The following is a 21,407-nucleotide window of genomic DNA, read 5'->3' on the forward strand; positions in this document are numbered from 1 at the left end:
TGTAGGAGCCAGCGGCCCTGCCCAGGGGAGAGCCCGACCTGAAGCCGCCGCCTGCTTTGGCTGGGTCCCACCATGAGCCGGCTGCAGCATCCGCCCGCGCCTTGCCCCAGCCAGGAGCACAGCTGGAGTCTGGGCAACCGGCCCCTCCCGCTGCGTTCATGGACGTCCGAGCCGCCCGGAGAGCCGGCGGTGGGAAAAGCGAGCCCAGGTCTGCGCCGTGGCGGGGACCCGCTGCCCTGGGGGGCCGGGGGCGCGCGGCTGGGCTGGGGGAGCTCGAGGGGCTGGGCCCAGGGGCCTGGCCACAGGTGTCACCTGGAGTCGTGGCGTTGTGTCTTAGAAGGCAAAGCCAGTAGGCGGGGGGCGGACACCTTGCTGGGATTGTTCTTGTAGCTTGTGTGCAGTAGGTAGCCCATACATTCACCCCCAATCCATGGAAACTCCCAGGGCTGCCTCTGGGGAGAAAGAGACTGTGTTGTCCCAAACGTTGTAAAGCGTTTTCCGTCCTGATTTTGAAAACCCTTGTAATGACATTGTCGCTTGATGGCACCTGCTAGCCGTTCCAGTTTTCTCAGGCACTCCTTTGTCAAGGAAACCTGCGCCATAGAGTCATTTAATTTTGAAGGTAGGTTATGGTATCTTAATGTCAGGGGAAATGGAGACTGGGTGTTTGCTGGATGAACAATCCTTGTTTATACCCAACTGGTGTTGTGTTCTTCTATTTTGACATATAGTTCCTGCTTCCTCAAAGAAGACAGATTTGAGATTTGTTTTCTGCTCTTGAGCTGGCCTGAGATGCCATCCGTTTAAATAATTATAAAAACTCCATGAGAGGAGGAGTCTCTGTTTTTGGCTAACAAGGAAATCAAGCTCATGTGATCTTTCAGTTTTAACTCAGTTTATGAACTCTGATGCCTTTTAAGCAGTGTGATCTAATTATTACAGCAGGGACATGGAAATGAAACCCAGGATCTGACTCCCAACAGGCATGCTGATTTGTGTGAAACTTTGGGCAAGTTCTTCACTCTCCCAGTCTGTAAAAGGTGTATATCAGCACCAAGTATTTATCATTCGCTCCTTTTTGTTTTGCTCTAATGGGGTTTTTCTGTTTAGGCCATTCAAATAAAGGACTGACTTAGCCCCTGGTCCTGCAACAGTTAAATGTAAATTTAACTTGACTCATGTGAACAGTATAATTGAAGTTTATGGTACAACTTACAGGTGTAACTGTTTGCAGGATCCAGGCCTTATTTTTAAGCTTTTGCTTGAGAAGATTTGTGTCCTACCTTAGTAGTAGAACATTGTCACTTACTGTTGCACAATTCAATATTTTATCTCATTTAAAAAAAAAGTACATTTAGTGTTGCAGGAGGTAAGACTTAGCCCTCTCACATGCACATTTCTAAAACTGATAAACTTCTAGTGTGTGTGTGGGGGGGGGGTACTTTGATTAACAAGTGAATCTGTGGTTAAATAATTAGCTAGGATCTGGAATCTTATGTGTTCCAGTCTAAAAAATAGCATATCTTATTTACCTCTGAGAATAGACTCCCCACCTAATATGAAGATTCTTGAAATAAACAGTTTGTTATAGAGTCAGAGTCAATGTAACAAACTTAAAGCTATTGTCCTTCAGCGGACAAGGAAGACATTTACTGATAAAAGATCAGTCTGGGGTACATTATAAAACATCAGATTCTAGGCTATTAAGTGGTTTCAAAGTGCATCTACAGAGTTGTCTATTTTTTACCTCTTTCCACACATGAGTAACTTGCACTGGGCTTAGTGGGATTTATATGTGCAAACTGAGGAGAGAATAACTTCAATACAAGATTTAAATTGATCTAGAAAAACCATGACAGAAAGTGTTTCCTGGGTTTTAGAGCATAAGTCTTAAGGGCTCTCAATCGGCCACGGAACTTCTATTAATGTTGGTTAGAGTTGCTGGCGAGGACCAAGGGAAGTGGTATGTGGCACTTAGAGCAGTGAAGCCACTGAGTGATTAGCAAATTTACACTTCCTATAGAACCATTGTGAGGAGCTAAAAACACCAAATGTTTTAATGTGTTTATAACAGCCTTGCACAATTCTACTGGCATATTCTCCTTGGACAAGAATTTTTCTAACAGCTACTAAAATGTCGGGGGGAGGGGAGGTTGTTTTTTTCATCCTTAAGGGTAGATGAGTAGATTTTATGCCTGGGCTAATACATTTTCATGATGGTATTTTGCAAGGCTGTTACATAATGAAGATTGATTAATATGATAGTGGCTCAGTGTGGTTGTGACCACATTACACAGGCATTTGTTGGAGAGTAAGTTTTGGGCACAAGAAGGAATGTTTATTCAGAAGCATCGGGTAATTTTGTTTAAATTTTGGGAGACAAGAAAGGATGTGCTAGACATCACACTGACTCAACTGCTGATGCTTTCAGTACATCCAGTTTACTCAATTCTTGTTTCCTTCCTGTAGCTACTGGACCTAACTTTCATACTTAGACCTAACATATTTTGCAAAGTACTTTTAAGTACCCTGGATATTTGGATTTTCATACTGTAAGTCACTGAAAATTACATAATGTATTATGTCTCCGTTGAGGGCAACTGCACATTTATTCACCCTTTGGGGTCTAGCAAGGACACCCAATTTTAGTTTTTTTTTTCTCCCCGCCTGATACCAGTAGCATGCCAGCAAGAGAAAGATGAAAGGAAGTTCAGGTCCTCTACTTAGCAGGGAAAGGGGGCTAATAACAGACAACATAAGAAGGCTGAGGTGTTTAATGCCTATTTTGCCTCACTTTTCACTGAAAAGGATAATTGTGAGCAGATACATAACACAATTAATATTAACAACAAGGGGGAAGACACAGAAGCCCACGAAGGGAAAGAACAGGTTAAAGAATATTTAGTTGTTAGATGTATTCAAGTCAGCAGGGCCTGATGAATTTCATCTTAGGATACTTTAGGAACTAGCTGAAGCAATCTCAGAAACATTAGCAATTACCTTTGAGAACTCGTGGAGCACAGGTAAGGTCCCAGAGGATTGCAGAAGTCCAAACATAGTACCTGCCTTTAAAAAGGGGAACAAAGAGGACCTGGGGAACTGTAGACCAGTCAGCCTAACTTTGATACCTGGAAAGATTCTGGAACAAATTATTAAACTGTCAAATTGTAAGTGCTTAAAGGATAATCGGGTTATAAGTAGGGCCCTACCAAATTCACGGTCCATTTTGGTCAATTTCACAGTCATAAGATTAAAAAAATGGTAAATGTAATTATTTCAGTTATTTAAATCTGAAACTTCACAGTGTTGTAATTGTAGGGGTCCTGACCCAAAAAGGAGTTGTGAGGGGGGTGCGGTACTGCTACTCTTACTTATGTGCTGCTGCTGGTGGCGGCGCTGCCTTCAGAGCTGGACAGCTGGAGAATGGCGGCTGCTGGCTGGGATCCCAGCTCTGAAGGCAGAGCGGCTGCCAGCGGGAGTGCAGAAGTAAGGATGTCATGATATGGTATTGCCACCCTGACTTGTGCGCTGCTGCCTGCAGAGCTGGGCCCTCAGTCAGCAGCCACCACTCTCCAGCTGTCTAGCTTTGAAGGCAGCAGTGCAAAAGTAAGGGTGGCATAGTATGGTATTACCACCCTTACTTCTGTGCTTCTGCTGGTGGGGTGCCGCCTTCAGAGCTGGGTGCCTGACCAACAGCCGCCGTTCTCTGGCCGCCACCCAGTTCTGAAGGCAGGGCAGAAGTAAGGGTGGCAATATCACGACCCCCTAAAATAAGCTTGTGACCTCCCCTGCAACTCTTTTGGGTCAGGACCCCCAATTTGAGAAATGCTGGTCTCCCCATGAAATCTGTATAGTTTAGGGTAAAAGCACACAAAAGACCAGATTTCACCGGTAGGGAGACCAGACTTCAGAGTCTGTGATGCATTTTTCATGGCTTTGAATTTGGTAGGGTCCTAGTTATAAGGAATTCCCAGTATGGATTTCTTAAGAACAAACTGTACCAAACCAACCTAACTTCCTCCTTTTGACAGAGTTACTGGCCTTGGGGATAGAAGGGAAACTGTAGATGTGCTAAATCTAGTTTTTTTTTTTTTTAATAAGGCTTTTGACACAGCCTACGTGACATTCTCATAAGCACACTAGGGAAATGTGGTCTAGATTCAATTACCATAAGGTGGGTGTACAACTAGTTGAAAATCCATACTCAAAGGGTGGTTATCAATGGTTCACTGTCAAAGCATCTAGGGAGGTCCTGCAGAGGTCTGTCCAGGGTCTGATACTACTCAATATTTTCATTAATGACTTGGATAATGGAGTGGAGAGTATGCTTATACATTTTCAGATGGCACAAAGATGGGAAGGGTTGCAAGCACTTTGAAAAGAACAGGATTAGAATTCAAAACAAACTTGACAAGTTGGAGAATTGACAAATTTCAACAAAATGAAATTCAAAGAAGGCAAGTGCAAAGTACTACACTTAGGAAGCAAAAATCAAATGCACCACTAGAAAATGGAGACTAATTGGCTAGAGGGTAGTATTCTGAAAAGGATCTAGAGATTGTAGTAGATCACAAATTGAATGAGTCGGCACAGTGATGCAGTTGTGAGAAAGACTTATGTCATTCTGGGGTGTATTACACAGGTAGTAGATGTGCCGTCTTACTCAGCCCTGGTGGGGCCTTAGCTGAAGTAGTGTTCTGGGTGCCACACTTTAGAAAAGATGTGGACAAACTGGAGTGAGTCCAGAGGAGAGCAACAAAAATGATAAAAGATTTAGAAAACCTGACCTGTGAGGAAAGGTTAAAAACGGGGCATGTTTAATCTTGAAGAAAAAAGACTGAAGAGTAGCCTGATAAGTTTTCAAAGATGTTAAGGGTTGTTATAAAGAGTAAATGGTTTACAATGAATAATTTACCCAATATCTATAGCTTCTTCCTCATCACAGAATATCCATGAGCAGATTGTAGTTTTCTGGAATGACAAATAACAATGCTTGGAGTGGATTATTTTTTCTGTGCATTGATCTTCAACAGTTTGCTGCAAGTGTCTGATAACTGAGCTTTTGCTATCTTGTGATTGGTCAGATAATTCACATGGTATTTTCTTTTCCTTGACTGGATGAGCATGCAAGCATTTTTAATGGGAATAGTCACCCATGTAACTTTGCAGTTAGCATTCTGTGAACATGCCAATAAAATCTCAATTGTTCAAATGTTCACAAAAAGGGAACATAAATGTGGCATGAGTATTGCTGAAGCAAAGCCATTTAAAAGTAAGTGAATTTATTACTCTTTCTTTCAAGTGCTTGTCCAGATGTGTCAAACAGAATGTAAATAAGTCAGTGGGAGAACCCAAGTCTCAGGGCTCACAATGCAGTGTCCTATCCACTGAATCACAATGCTACATATCACTGTTTTATTTATCCAGAAGTCCCATGGACAGCTAGGCCAGAAACCTGGGAAGACTCATTTAGCAGAGTGCTATAATACTGCTTTAGGGTGACCAGATGTCCCAATATTTGGGCCTTTTTTCTTATATAGGCTCCTATTACCCCTCCATCCCCTGTCCTGATTTTTCACACATGCTGTCTGGTCACCCTATACTGCTTAGATCTTGTGGTTGTTGTAAATGGATGTGGTAAGTTTTAGAATAGTATGTCTCTCATAGAACAGAGGTTCTCAATCTTTTTCTTTGAGGCACCCCCAACATGCTATTAAAAACTTCAGGACCCACCTGTGCCACAACTGGTTTTCTGTATCTAAAAGCCAGGGCCGGCGTTAGGGGGTAGCAAGCAGGGCAATTGCCTGGGGCCCCATGCCACAGGGGCCCCTGCGAAGCTACATTGCTCAGGCTTCAGTTTGAGCCCCAGGTGACGGGGCTCAGGGCCCTGAGCTTCAGCCCCATGCGGTGGTGCTTTGCCTTTCTACCCTGGGCCCCAGTGCATCTAATGCTAGCCCTGCTTGGCGGCCCACCTGACACCTGCTCACGGCCTCTCAGGGCGCCCCGGAGCCCTGGGTGAGAACCACTGTCATAGAGCAGCTGGCAAAAGGTTCAAATAGATTATTATACAAGTGCTGACCAAGTTCTTCTAAATCCAAGAAGAACTTTATCACATGTGTGTCTTCAGTAGAGAAGAGGTGAGAAACATGGGTATCAAATCCTTTCCTGTTGCCATATTATTTCTTATTATAATGTATTCTATTATCATAGCCCCTAGCAGCTCTTGTCATGGACCAAGATGCCATTATGCTGGTGCTGTACAAAACACAGAACAAAAAGATGTATGAAATATGGGGCATTGCCAGCTTTCTACATAGAACCAGAAGGGATATTGCTGTCCTGTGGATGTACTAAATGGTCTCCAGATGTTGGTAGGAACCAGATATGTCAAAAACGATTTTGTTTTATATACATATTCATTCTTGAATTATTTATAAGCTTCTAAATTGTCTGAAAAAGGAAAGACAGCAACTTTTTTTAAACTGTTGTGGAGGCTGATTGTTAATTCTCTCTTCTTTTGGTGGTCACAAGATGGCTGTTCATATTAGGTTATTTCTGATCTGACTCCACTTTCGGAGTGTTTGTAAAATAGAGAAGAAACTCTTCCCAAGTGATTGAAAATCATTATCCATTTAGGAAAGAAAAATCTAGTCTCTGATTCATACTGTGTTTATGGCACTACAGTATTACTCAAAGCAGTGAGCCATTTAAAGAAAATCTTTAAATGGAAGAGATGTGCCCTGATGTCCCCTATATATTGTCTGAGATTGCCCAGAGTTATTGTGCTAGAGGACAGTATTATTGGCAGTATTTCTGAAAATTATGTGGTAGAGAGAGATCCATAGAATCACTGATTGCACATACAGTCTTTAGTGGCTTGGGCATCCAAACAAAAAGCAACAGACCTGTTTTGCAGTGGAGACGTTGCAATGTACTCATTTTTGCTCCATGTCAGTACTAAAATTCTTAAAGGAAACCTGCATCCTTTGGTGGGGTTCACTGTGCTTTGGGGAGAAGCATTTCTCGCCATCGATGAACTGTGAAATACAATTGGAAATAAGTGTTCTTTTTAAATTGCATTGGTCATTTCTGAGCCTCCTACTAGCTGTGGCCTACTGCTGAATCTCTACAGCAGCAGGAGAAACCAAGATTGCAACAGTATGATGTTCAGGGCTCAGTAATCAAGTAAGTGGAGCACTTTCTGGCAGCACTAGTGAAGGGAATTTATCAAGCATATTAACTGCTGAGGAAATCAGGCTAAGAGCTAATTCTTTTTCTCAAAACAATGGTAAGATGTGTGCTAGCTCAAGCTAGTCCATTCTCCCAGAACACAGCAGAGTTACCTGCCACTTTTAATTGTGCTTAGCTTACACAGTATAGACATTCTCCTGGGACAATTGAAACTACATGTGCTACATTAACATAGGTGAAACTTAGTTTAAGGAGAAGAAAGGCCCTAAACAATATGCAGATCAACCCATTTAAAACCAGAACCAAACAGTTGGTAGCGGAAGCCATGTTTTAACTACTCTACAAAATAAACTCTGCCATCGACACAGCACAGTCTACACTGAGGGTTAGGTTAGTATAACTGTCACTCAGGGGTGTGGATTTTTCACATCTGTGACATACTGAGGTAAGTTTGTAGTGTAGACCTGGCCTAAATTTATGTAACGAAGGGAGGTTGAAGCTGTATTGTCTGGTGCTGGAGGCAACTGTAACGAGATTGTTCTGATGGGTTTCCCACTTGTGAATAATTGAGTCTTTTGCCTTAATAAATATTTGTTAGACTCATCTGCTGAGTAAATGAACCTCAGTCCAACAGTGTGGAGAGGCTGCAGTCAGGATTAGGGCCCCCTTGTGCTGGTGCCCTACAGAGGAAGAGAGGGTTCCTCCCAAAGCGCTATTGATAGGATTAGTGTTAAGGTATAAGTTCAGTGTCATCTTATTCAGGATTTCCTAGCCTAAATATCCAGCCCAACCAACTGGGTTGTGTACTAGGGGGTTTCTTTGGGTGTAAGTAATCCCTCTCCCAGCGCTGTGCTCTGCCATTGGTGTGTATGCCTTGCACTGTGTGCGCAAATGGCCAAGACCGCTGTTTAACATCTTACTCAAAAGATTTCATCTCCAGTAACTTAGTGCCCCCCAGCAACATCCCAGGGCATTGATTCAATACCGACTTGGAGAGAGAAGCACCACCTATTGAAACACCAATATTCCCTTGGGGTGGGGGTGGGGGGTTGTCTCCCATCCAAGTGCCAGCCTAACCCAACCTTGCTTAGTTTGAGATCAGACTAGATCAGGAGCTGCAGAATCTCTGGGTAAACCTCATCTGACTATCTGTCTTGTAATACATTTTCCCCAGTTAAGCAATTCAGGCCTCAAACCTTAATAGACTTCTCTGAATACTGTGGATTTATGGTGAATAGGGTGACCAGACAGCAAGTGTGAAAAATCGGGACAGAGGGTGGGGGGTAATAGGAGCCTATATAAGAAAAAGCCCCAATATCAGGACTGTCCCTATAAAATCGGGACATCTGGTCACCCTAATAGTGAAGCTTGATGCAGCTGTCTAAAATGTAAGGCACTTACCCCTATATATATAAGGGCTGAAATGCTGGAGTGAGTATTTGTATATGTTCTCTGTGAGCTGAGGGGTGAAAACATTATCTAAACTAATTTAACCTGTTTTTATTTAATTGTTTAAATACTTCTGCATGTTTTGGAGGTAATATTGAAGAGACCACTGTAAAGAATGGGAGACCCAAATTACACCTACCCTTTTGTCTGTTTGCAGAGGTGTAATAATTCTTAGGGTTAAATCCTGGCCCTGTTGCAATCATAGAATCAGTGGGGTGAGGATTTCCCCTTCAGTGTTTAATTTTTCAAAATACAAGCATCAAGACTTTTTTTTTCTTGGGGGGGGGGGGGGGGGAGCGGGAAGCAAGAGGGGAAAGAAAACCAGTGCCCCAGGATGGAACAGTAATTTTGCAATAACAAATAAGTATGTGTGCAGCATAGCACTCAGTAGCAACCTTACAATAATGAATGAGTCTGTACCATACACACAATGGAATGAAAAAATCTGTAAAGAAACAGATTTCAATTTCCTTTTTCCAAAAGAGAATAATTTTTAATCATGAAAAGTACCTTGATTCTGTGTTTTGTTTTTTACCATTTAAAAAAATATATCGGAGGACTAATAATTAAACAATGTTCAATGTTGCACCTGTGGACAGTACTGCTGTAGGCACTCAGAGGTTGATATTTAAGCAAAAAGAGCCCAATCAGGCCACGTGCTGAGCACTTCCGCAGTGGTGCTGAATATTCTCAAGTTCCATGAAGTCAATGGGAATAGAGGGTGCTCGGTGCATCACAGGATACGTTGTAATTATTTTTATAAAGCACACCTGCAGAGGTCCCCAAGCCAGAGTACGATGATTTCATGAATAAGTAATAAAAACCACAAATGAAAACCATATAATTGTCCTTCTAAAACCTGCAAACAAATAGAGCAAACTAGAAAGGGGATTCTAGGAAAGATGGACAGGAGGAGGTCCTAAATGTGGAGGTATTGGTGGTTTTAACTAAAACAAAACCAACCTTAAAAAAATAATAATAAAAAAAAAAAAGGGGGTTGCGATAGCTGTCTAGAGAGCAAATTGCACCCTCTAGGGGCTAGCTCAGCAAAGGTACTGCTGGCTGTGGTAGTGGAATTCATAAAAGGCAGGTGGTTTTAAAGCACAGGTGCTGTTTCTTCTTCAAGCCTTGACTTGGCAAGTAAGAGCCTTCACCATACGAGACCAGCGAAGTCAACTTAAAATCAGTTGGAAACTTTATAGGTAGCCAGTTAAAAAGATGCATAATCTTGTCCCAGCTCAAACCAGTGAGCAAAGATGTCACTTCATTCTAAATAAGCGGCATATAATAGCTAACCTCTGCAAGGAGGAATTAAAATAATTATACCACCCTTTTGACACAGCTTTCCGTGTGATGGCAAATGTACCAAGAATTTTAACCAGGCACACTAGCTATTATGTAATAATTCACACCTACTTTGTTGCCACAGCACCTAGGCATGAATTATTACACATTAACTAAAGCCCTCAAGTATTCTCTTGAAACTTTCTCTGATATGTCTGTGTATAATTAGTGTGCGTATATGGATACACACACATTTTAATATAATAAAGTATAGCATTTGTACATATATAAAACAAATGAAGAAAAATAAGTGTGTTTCAATCACTTTCCTCCATACAAATGTGGTGTTAGTAGAAGAGAGAGAAACTAGAAAAGAGAGAACCACTAACAGAGAGGGGGTGATTTTTTCCTATTTTCTACTTATATTCTACATAAATCTGTATTCACTTTAGGTCTGAGTAGAAACCTAACCAGTGGTTCTCAACCTTTCCAGACTGCTGTACCCCTTTCAGGAGTCGGATTTGTCTTGTGTAACAAGTTTCACCTCACTTAAAAACTACTTGCTTACAAAATCAGACATAAAAATACAAAAGTGTCACAGAATACTATTACTGAAAAATTGCTTACTTTCTCATTTTGTCTATATGAAATTTTAGTTTGTACTGACTTTGCTAGTACTTTTTTGTAACCTGTTGTAAAACTAGGCAAATATCAAGATGAGTTGATGTACTCCCTGGAAGACCTCTGTGTACCCTCAGGGGTACATGTGCCCCTGGTTGAGAACCACTGACCTAAAGCATGAGAGTGTTCATGTTGTCTTAAATGTTAGCAGCTCTCCTTAGTTGCTAGTACCTTTTCTGAGACTCCTGCACGTGGTTACCCGAAAAGGGTCTTTTCAGACTGCAATTTCTCCTTTCAGTGTCATGTCTAGGATAGCAGAAAAAATCCTGGTACGTAGCCCCATGCACCAAACACTAGATGGAAGAAACGGGTACTCTTGTATCTATTTTAAGCTTTAAAGCTTCAATCAGTGGATTTGTTATTTGTATTACAAATCGTGTCCACAGTGTGCTAGATGTTGTCCATATGTAGACAGGAAGGCCCAATTTCTGTCCTGGAGAGCTTATAAGTAAGGCTACGATTATGTCAGAGAGGTCCCGGAATTCACGGAATCTGTGACTTCCAGCGACCCCCATGACATTGAGGACCCCCACAGCGGACCAGCCACCCTGTAGTGTGAAAACCCGCTATCTGACTGAATTTGCTAAGTAGGGTGTACTGAGCATGCTCAGTAACATCTGCTGAAGCCAGCAGCGGGGGACCCCTGCAGCAGCCCAGCCTCCTCGGGCCATGGGGGACCTCCTGCAGCTGCCCAGTCGCTGCAGGTGGTGGGACCTCCCACAACCGACCGGCCATCGGCACCGGTGGGGATCCCTGAGCTCTCCAGCCACCACCACGGGCAGGGCCCCCCACTGCAGCTGCTCAGCCTCTGCGAGCAGCCGGTACCCCCACTACCTGCAGCTCCCAGCCACTTCCGATGGCAACAGAGGGACCCTGGATCTGCTCAGTGGAAGCTCCCCAATTGGCATGAGCACCCCTGCAACTGACTGGCTGCCGCCGCCGGCAGGAACCCTGACCTGCCCAGCCGTTGGCAAGAGCAGCAGAAGGACCAGGACCCCGGGGCTGCTCAGTGGCAGGAGGGCCCCTTGCAGCCCCCCAGCCAGCTGCTGCCACTGGCAGGGCCCCCCCCACACACACACAGCAACTGCTCAGCCTCTGTGAGCAGCCCCAGCCCGCAGCTCCCAGCTGCCTCCAACAGCAGCAGAGGGACCCCAGAGCTGATCAGCAGCTGCTGGAAGGGCTCCCTACAGCTACCCAACCTCCGGCTGAGGTGGCGGGGGGACTGCCCTAGCTCCAGCCCCGCTGGGCAATGGGGACCCTGCAGCTCCCAGCTGCTGCAGGTGGGGGGGAGGGGACAGGGTGCTGGACCCTCCTCCCTCCCCATTTTGTCACTGATGTTTTTAGTAAAAGTCAGGGACTTTTATAAAAACATCCCTGACAAAATCGTAGCTTTACTTATCATCTAAGAAAACACCAGGCACAGGCTGGGTGAGAGGGCTAAAACATAAAATCAAAACTTTAAGCTGCCCCTCTATCCACCATTACTAGTGTCTAACGGGACATCAGCTTCACAGCTGCTTGTTGTTTAGTGTTTGTTACAGTAGGGCCTCAGGGCCAACCAGGGAGTGGGCCCCATTGTGCTTGGCACTGCCCAGGCACAGAACAGCACAGTTCCTACCCTGAAGAGCAGTGATGTAAATAGACAAGACAGACGCACAGTGGGGAAAGGGGGTAGAACACACACAAGCAGTGTGACCAGTAGGAGGCCAGCAAACGCCATGTTAGATCCACAAAGCTAAATGGGAAGGGAGGGGGACAAGTCAGGAGAGAAGAGGGTAAGAGGGCAGGGCCACCGGAATGGGGGCACCAGGGGGCCATGGCCCCCTCACTTTTAGCCCTCCCACTTTTTACTGGCTATAAGGGTGAATGGGGAGGAGGGGTCTTGGGGGGATGGGGGGGTGAGGCCATGGTTCAGGCACCAGTGTTCCCCCCTCCAACACACACTGTTAGGAAGCTTCCGCCACCCCAAAAGAGGGACAGATGTGGCATGAAGCTGAGGTGAAGAGACGGTGAGGGAGTGGGAGGGTTGGCGCAAACAGCCAATCAGCACGGGGAAGAGAAAGTCCCGTCAAAACTAGAAAGTTCTCTCAATGTCTGAAGGAACAGATCTCCAGTCCCGCCTTTAGCTGCTTCTGCTCCTACTGCCTGGAGTTTCTTGGTGGTGTAGGTGCTAGAACTAAGGGTGCGGGGGGTGCTGCTGCACCCCCTGGCTTGAAGTGGTTTCCATTCGATACAGGGTTTACAGTTTGGTTCAATGGCTCTGAGCACCCCCACTATAAACACTGTTCCAGCACCCCTACTTGGGAGAAAACTGCAGAGGAGCTAGCCAAGTCCATGTGGTGAGGGGGAGAATGTTTCCACCCACTATACCATTATGGGTCCAGCAGGGGTGCTGGGGTGGGGAGGGATGGCCCTAGGTGTGTGGCCCCATATTAACCCTCCCCCCAATGCAGTAGTACCTGTTCAGCCAGTAGGGGCAGCAGCAACTGGAGTCTCTGACTATGCAATGCCTAGCCCCGCAGAGGGCATGATTCCCAAATCACTCATGCACAGGATATTACAACTGAACTACAGAAACTCCCTTTATTTTATTGTAATGACCAATCAGTGAATATGCCATGCTCTGCAGGCAGGCAGACCGTGCCCTGCCCTGCGCTTAGTGTGACTGTCATTCTGAGCTGGTTAAGTGGTGTGGCGTGCCTGCTGCTGCTAGATGTCTTTTGGTAATTCATGCTGCTGATTTCCACACTCACTATACAGTGCAAATGACCATGTCAAAAGACAACGGAGACTTACTAGAAGGGTAAGTACAGATACACAGTTACTTACATTTGGATTTGAAGCAGTGCTGATTTTATATCTGAGAGAAGGCAGCAGAGAAAGTGCAACGCACTGAAGCATGACTAATCAGTTTGCAAAAATGTTCAGTATTCTCTAAAGTATTTCTTCTTTGAACTATTATATTAACAGACTAGGATCTGTATCATTTATAATTAAATGGCATTCACCTGACCTGCTTGCATTCTGCTTTCTTTACTCCGTGAGTGCATCAAATATCCTAGTTTCATTAGAACACTAGGAAGGTAGGTGTGTAACTTGCATTACTGTGGCTGCTGAGAGGAGAGTGGGATTGTATTAAGCATTATTCTTTTAGAAAGGATTCCAAGGGGTTCAGATATTTTATGCATACTTTAAACTTTTACAGTATTAAACTTCCAGCACTTTTCTCTTTGTAAAAAGGAATCTCACAAGGAAATGTACTTGTACTTAAAAAACAAAAACAAAAATCAACATTCTGCACAAAGGTAAATAATTAAAAACAAATCTTATTAGTAATAACATCTGAAGACTTTTAATTAGATGAGAACATGTTTCAGATCAATGTTAAATATGCTGTGATATTGAAGGGCATAGGTTAACAAAGGGTAAATAACTGTAATACACTCAGCCTACAGATGACAGTTTTAAAATAGTAAATATAGCAGGCTCAGAGTGGGGCTCTAAGATGTATAGTTTATTCATACATTAGATTGTATTAGACACACAATGGCTCACAAGGATGTTGGGGCTAATCAATGTCTGAAGTCTTTCCAGGAGGAGAACAATAGGTAGCACAACTGAAAAGTGTGAAGATACAGGCGCTATGAGACACTGTCACATAATGTGTTTCTCTCAAATTTCTAAGCCTGGTTCTTGAGCATGGAAAAAATCATGCTGTTTTTCTTCAATAAAGTGTTTTGCTTTGTAAAGAAAAATTATTGCAAAGTCCTCAGTGTAATTACTAACCTCTCATTGCCTTATTTTGAGCTCTGATCTCTTTCTCATTAGGGTGATATTGTTAGCACACTTCCTGTTTTCGAGGTCTATTTCTTTTTCAGTTTGATAGTTATATGTTTGCAATTTTTTTTTTTAAAGGAAGCAACAGATTCCAAGTCACAAGACAGTTTGTTAGTTAGAGCAACCAAAGTCAGGGAGAGATGGAGGAGAAAATGAGTCTTTATTACTTTGTAAAAATTACCCAAACTAGCTTGCGCACCATGTACTAATGAAATCTAGTCTTTCTTTAAAAGGTGCAAAATACCCATATTTCGACATTTCCAAGGGTACATTAACCTTGCCAGTGCAAAGTCTATTGTTCTTTCTGCCATTTCATGTACAACAATTTTATGTCTTGTGTTGAACTTTGGCCAGAACTTTTTCAGCTGGTCTATTATCTCATTACCAGTCATCCTGAGACCATCTGAGAAGCACTCATCAAAGATTGGCCTGACACATCAGGCCATAATTTCAGAGTCTCCTAAAGAAAACAGATGCAGTCAGGGTAAGGCACTGAAGTAATCCTCTGATTACGCTATGCTGCATTTGGTTTTTCACCTGCATATTGCAGCTATTTTTTACTCAAACTAGCACTTTGGGGCTGATATTTGAATATACATAGCTGTAGTGACTTATTTCTTTCTCATACTTTGTGGTCGATGGCTGCACAAAATGTGGGTTAAACAGTGCTGCCACGAGGCCATTCCAGCAACAATGTATGTAGGCGTTTCCATGCTGTCCAAGACCATTAGTCCCTCAAATACAGTATTTTGTCTCAAGCAGTGACTTCAGAAGATGGGGGGTGGGAGAGAACCCTGCTGCAACTAGCCAGTTATGCTGCATGTTGAAGGGATGATTGCTTTCTGACCTCTGCAATGATCAGCTTATACCATATTCTAGCATGCTTAACTACTAATGTTTTTATTATAAAATAATCCAGGCACAGTATTTGACATTCTGATGCCACTGCAATAATGAAATCCGTAGACTGATAGCAAGCTGTATGAAGAAATATTTTCCTTAATTTCATTGAGAGCCCTTGTTCTCATCTTACAGGGTAGGTAGGGTAAAGGAAGGGTCTGATCAGGTTTTTTTGTCTGTTTGTTCTGCCCTTATTAATTTTGGATATCTTAGAGATGGACCTGAACCAAAACCCTGGATGCAACTGTAACACCGACACCCAAGTTGTCAGTGGGCGGGATCAAACTTGGGGCCTCTGGAGCTCAGTGCATGAGCTAAAAGCTATATGGCTTAGCGAGGGCTGTAGAGCAGACTCCTTAATCTCTCTCTCTGTAAGTGGTCTCCAAGCCACTAGATGGGACAGAACATCGCACCCAGGAGGTGTGTGGTTACATACTTCCCCTGGCTGAGGAAGCGTGTTCCACGCTTCAGAGACTTCCCAATTGAAATCCCGGACAAGCACCCCCACTTGTAACGCCTCTACTGCATGGGTCTTAGCTAAGGCTATATATATATATAAATAAATAAATGTCTCTGTCTGTGGTCTCGGTGCCACTAGATGGGTCAGAACACAACCATCACCAAACTTTGGAAACGTTTATGTGCTTGCTTCGGCAGCACATATACTAAAATTAGAACGATACAGAGAAGATTAGCATGGCCCCTGCGCAAGGATGACACGCAAATTCGTAAGGATCCAGACTTTGCAGCTGGTCCTTATTTCTATAATGGACCAAACCCAAACCCCGCATTTAACCACCACCTGAACTGTGCAGCTTGGGTCCCATCTCGAGTCCGTTTAGTCCTTTGTTCCAGGGTGAAAGGGGGCAATGCTTATTCTCTACTTCTGGGGCAGGGACCACTTTGTCTTTGTAGCTTTTTTTACTAGCGCAGGAATGGCACTGAATGAAGGGTTACCACCAATCCGAAGATTTATGGGCTGATCTCAATTCTGATCAGTGAGCCTAGAATCTGCAGGGCAGTTTAACGAGCCTTGGATTTAATCTGAATCTGAAAATGTCATAATGTGAGGATGGTGCATCTTTAGGTGGTGACATGCTGTCTGTATATGATAACATGGCACCAAGACAAGAGGGCACTCTGTCTTACAAACCTAATGCAAAGGAATTTAAGATCTTTTAGTAGAAACTGACCAGAAGGTGATGGGTGGAGGCTGTGTGAGAGAGAGGAAATGAGGGACAGATAAAGGAATATCTAAAGTGATAACTAGTTTCTTATTTCCTGACAGCATATTTACTACAAAGCTAGGGAGTTAGTTATGTGGTGTATTAGCGGACTTCTCATAAATGTTGTCGTTACAAGAAATGAGAAGCTCAATAACAGAGGATTGGAAGTAGTAGGTTTTGTCATTCTTTAATTTTTTTTTTTGGCAGATCTGCGTCAGACCTGAACGTAGCCCTGGATGAATGTATGATGGCTGTGGATTTATTTCTAAGCAACAAATTTCCTGAGGCCCTTGCTTCCCTACAAGCGAAGTAAGTTGAATACTTTTACCAGCTTTTTGTTTTGTTTTTGTTTTTTTCTTTGCTTTCTTCATCTTCCGTTAGAACTGCCACTACACTTTGAGCACTAGACAGATAAATAATATTCCCTTTGGATAGGAGGCAGTGGGATAATAAAATAACCTTTTAGGTTGTACATAGCAAGTTGCTGGTGTTGGAAGAAGGAAAGATTTCTCCCCCCTCCCCCACTGAGACAGGTAAATGGCATGGTATTGATCAGTGGTTATAGTACTTTGTGCAGCTGCCATATCCGCAACATCTTGGAGTTATCTATATGGTGCTTTAGTCCACACCAGGAGGGTGTGAATTTTAGTGCATGACAAGCTAGTGTGGACTATCTTATCCATGTGGACCCTGCTGACATTCGCTAAAAGTTCCCTAGTGCTGATTAATGTAGTACTATTTGAAGCAGGACTACATTAAAGCCCAGTAGAGAACTTTCTGTGCATGTCAGCAGGGTCTACACAAGCCAGGCAGTGCACAACAAACTAGTACAGATTAAAATTTACATCGCTCTGGTGTCAAGTATCAGAGGGTAGCCGTGTTAGTCTGGATCTGTAAAAAGCAACAGAGAGTCCTGTGGTACCTTTAAGACTAACAGATGTATTGGAGCATAAGCTTTCGTGGGTGAACACCCACTTTGTCAGACGCATCCCTCTGGTGTGGACTAAAGCACCATATAGACAAGCCTATGATGAATGAAATGTTTACTCTTCCTTACCAAACAGTATGTTCTGTAACATGCAACCTGGTTCTTAGTTGTTCTTACCAATGAGTACAGGTTCTGTCGCAGTTTGTTACAAGGAACATAACTGAAAAAAAATGTTATCAGGTTATACATCGTAGTTGAAAGCAATCTCTCCTTGTCTGTGTCATTAACATGTCAGAGTATAAAACCTGAACCAATAACTTTTCACTTTTTATGCTATTTCCCTTTTCCCAGTTTATGCTCCTTGTCCCCACTTTCACATTTCTGAACATCTCTTCTTTTATCTCTGCTCATTTCTTTCCACTGCTTCAGCTCCTTTGATGCCGTCCATCTGACAACTGTTTTTTCTCCTTTTTCCACTTTATGCCTTCTTCCATGCCGCTTCCTCCTTTAACGATCTCCATCCACGTACATATCCTTTCCCGAGCACACTTCTTCCATCAGCCCTTTCAGTAATAATCCCACAAGCAATGGAGAAACCTTAGAAAATTAAAACTAATTAATCATCCTATGTGAATAGTCCTTACTCAACAACTTAGATAAGGCCAGGTTGTAGGATCAAGTGCCATTGATATAGCTGTCTCAGTGTAAACCCAAGTGTAGACAAAGAAAGCCACAGCTTCAGTGGAGTTCAACCCTGCTTGAAACTAGGGTAAACTCATTGAAAGGTAAGAATTGTCATACTGGATCAACCCAAGGTCCATCTACTCCAGTGTCCGGTCTCTGACAGTGGCTAGCACCAGTTGCTTCAGAGGAAATTAAGAGACTCTGCAGTAGGCAGATGTAAGGTAACTTGCCACTCGTAATAGATTTCATCCCCATCTCTAATAATAGATTGAGATTGGATTAAGCCCTGAAGCATGGGGTTTAATATCCCTTCTACAAAAAGTTGTTATAATTATGGTAAGTCTGGATATTCTTGATACCCATATAAATGTCCAATCCCTTTTTTTGAATCTTGTTGAGATCTTGGCCTTAAAGGCCTTAACTCATTGCCATAGTATCTTTTCACATAATATGTAATTAATTTCCTTTTCTCAGTTTGAATTTTGCACCTTTTAAATCTTATTGAATGTTCCCTTGTGTAAAGAGGAACAGTGTAAATCAGATTTTTTTTCCCTTGCCTGTATTTGGGGTTTGTACTGGTGCAGTGGCTGGCCATCAATTGGTTGTTGGATTTGGGGCCAATTCCCAGAGTAGACAAGATCTCAGTTGACATTTGAAAGGTTTTCTTTGTGACCTTGAAGGCTAGAGAGTTAATTCTTTTAAAGGAGTGTTTTGCTTCTGAAATACATTTATGCAGCAACTAAAACACACACGCCACTGTAGCCATGCTGACAGTTGCAAAATTGCATTATACACACAACCCTGGTTATGAGCAATGAGGGCATATGATCACTTTTTAAATTTTTTGTGTCTCTCTTTATTCCCACAGTGTTTTCATACTTTAACTTGAATCTGCCTGAGTTCTTTGCTTCCCAAGTCCTTTTGTATTTTATTGCCAGCTCCCACCCCTGCTGCCACAGGTTGTTTTGCCTAGTGTTGTGCCATCAGCAGATTTCGACACTGCTCCTTCCTTATTTCAAGCTGCTGATGTATACAGCGAACACAATTGGATATAGGGTCAGTTCTTGCTATGTCACTTTCTTTCATCCTAAACTGCTTCCATTTACAAGTACCCTGTGTTATCAGTGATTTGTTGGGCTGGAGACAATCTGGACTCTAGTCACTGGTGTGCAAGAGTTAAAAGAAAACAAAATGGCTGCCTTTTAAGTCTTTTTGCATTTGCTCAGAGCTGGGATGGGCCTGGGACATACAGAAAAGCAGCTGGCCACCAAGTCGCAGCAGCTGCACTTCCCCCATTTATTGCTTCAGCCAGCCTTCCGCCCCGCCTCCATGTAAAATAAATCTGTGTTGTGCATCTCTTTGCTGCTCTTCTCCCTGTCCACCCTGCTTGTCACAGCAGGCGCCACCAAAGGAAAGTGCTGTTATGCTTGGTATGTGTCAAAGATTCATTCCAGTGGGTGTGATGTACCTACCTTATTTGGGCACTGACCCCACTCCTCGATACCAAAGGTACTGGCTTTGTAGGCTGCCCTGTTGGTGATACTGTGTAAAATGTGCTTTTGGCAAATTGTGGAGTCGGTGAGCCTTCTAGTGGTTTGGGATGATATCTGCCTTATTCCCAGTGTTGTAGTGTTGTGGTTTTGTAGCGTGGGAGGTTGTCATGAAATGTTAACAAGAGCAGCACTGTTTTCACCGAAATCATGTGCAAAATGTCCCTGTGCCCATGTGGGTATGTTTACTTTGTATTTAAAAAAGAAAAGGGGGATAGTAAAATGCTGCAAAAGTGACACTGAAACCCCTGTTGTGAAGGGGCCTATATATTTGTCTATCCATCCATTTTTATTCTCGTTCATTGCATATAGTTTCTATTCTGTTTTCATAGGGCCCTGTTGAATTCATGTCACGAGCTGACTTTATATCCTCGTATCTTGAATATGAATTTATTTAATTGCAAAACCATTTTCAAACTGATCTTTCATCTTAGTCCATTGTCAAAGGGAGGCCCCCAACCCCCTTAGCCCTTGACACCACAGGCAATACAAATGATCTTCATTACAGACACACGCTATCTCTTTAGGGAATGACAATAGTTGTGGGAGTGAGATGTGTAATAATAGGCAACATTTTCTTTGGGGGTGGGGCATCAGTTCCTCATTGTTGCTTTTTAGCATGCTGAGATTTGAAATGGGTTTCCACAGCCTGTAAAAGTATTGATTTTTCAGAATTCTTACCTGTTGTCCCAATAATTCTTTGTTTTAGATTTTGTGGATTTATCACTTATGGTGTGGGACATGTTCTGTTCTGGGTTACACCATTGCAATTCCACTGAAATAACCAATTTACCCACGTTTAGCTCCATTAATCTTCATCTCATTTGCATCAGGTGTAACTGAGAGCAGAAGTAGACTCTGCATATATGACAATATCTATTGCAGCAGCTGAGACAGTTATAACTGACAGGTCTTTCCTAGCAGTTTAAAAATAAATGCCTGGGGAAGGTGTCTGGGTGCTTCTGTGTAGTGATAAAATCTCTGTTCCTGATAGAAGAGCATGTCAGAAAGGCAGATCTAGTTCCATTAAAATATTTATGTGGCTTCTTTCTTCAGATTACATAAAGATCTTTTGGTTGCTGCTTTTTAGATTTTAGAGCCAATTTCCCTCTTCTCTCCACTAATAATGTTTGTCCTAATTGTAGGGTCCAATTCGTGACATATTCTTCACCATGCAGACCTGGGCCGTGAGGTTTTATTTTTATTTCATTTTTTATGTAGAATATTAATCTTTCCCAACTGTCAGCCACCCTAACAATTAACAAAAAAGCCTTCAAAGTATGCAAAAGTAAGTGCCTCAAGGTCAACAAATCTGAGCTATTTTGGAAGAAAGGTTGGGAATGAATATGAAAGTTGAAGGGCTGTCATAGAGGACCACCTTGCCAACTGCTCCCTTTCTTGTTAAGCAAGAAAGTTCCTGCTCTCATGCATCACTTGATTGTAACCGTGGCAATGTCTCACAGGAAGAGGGTTGGTTTCTCAGGTGGAAGGCTCCAAGCCCTTTCGAGCTTGCAGTCAACACACCTATACCTCCACCCAGAAACCTGAAGGAAGTGGATGAAGCTCCCAAAGTGCTGGTGGGGTACACTACTTAATACACAGGCTGATGTATTCTGCACCAGCTTCTGTTTCTAAATGAAGGAGTGGCACATTGTAGTTGTCTAATCCGGAGGCGAT

The 21,407-nt window shown here is 43.0% G+C and overlaps 1 protein-coding gene and 1 non-coding gene across 6 annotated transcripts in view; both read left to right on the forward strand.

Annotated features, from left to right (window-relative positions):
* The window catches only part of TTC39A (tetratricopeptide repeat domain 39A), an 80,114-nt gene continuing 58,707 nt past the window's right edge, over positions 1-21,407 (forward strand). Inside the window, exons 1-2 of one of the 5 annotated variants that reach the window (XM_054036811.1) lie at positions 1-208; positions 16,776-16,877. In XM_054036811.1, coding sequence (XP_053892786.1) covers positions 159-208; positions 16,776-16,877 — 152 coding nt within the window. In that variant the 5' untranslated portion in view covers positions 1-158. Of the gene's footprint in view, positions 209-13,314; positions 13,409-16,775; positions 16,878-21,407 lie in introns of those variants that run through there. The other 4 variants (XM_054036807.1, XM_054036809.1, XM_054036808.1 and 1 more) reach the window with 4 other exon arrangements.
* On the forward strand, positions 15,984-16,090 carry LOC128842626 (U6 spliceosomal RNA). The gene has a single exon (XR_008446050.1). It is a non-coding gene; the product is annotated as a U6 spliceosomal RNA (small nuclear RNA).

The sequence above is a fragment of the Malaclemys terrapin genome, chromosome 8 (genome assembly GCF_027887155.1).
Source record: "Malaclemys terrapin pileata isolate rMalTer1 chromosome 8, rMalTer1.hap1, whole genome shotgun sequence".
In the NCBI taxonomy this organism is placed as follows: domain Eukaryota; kingdom Metazoa; phylum Chordata; order Testudines; family Emydidae; genus Malaclemys; species Malaclemys terrapin.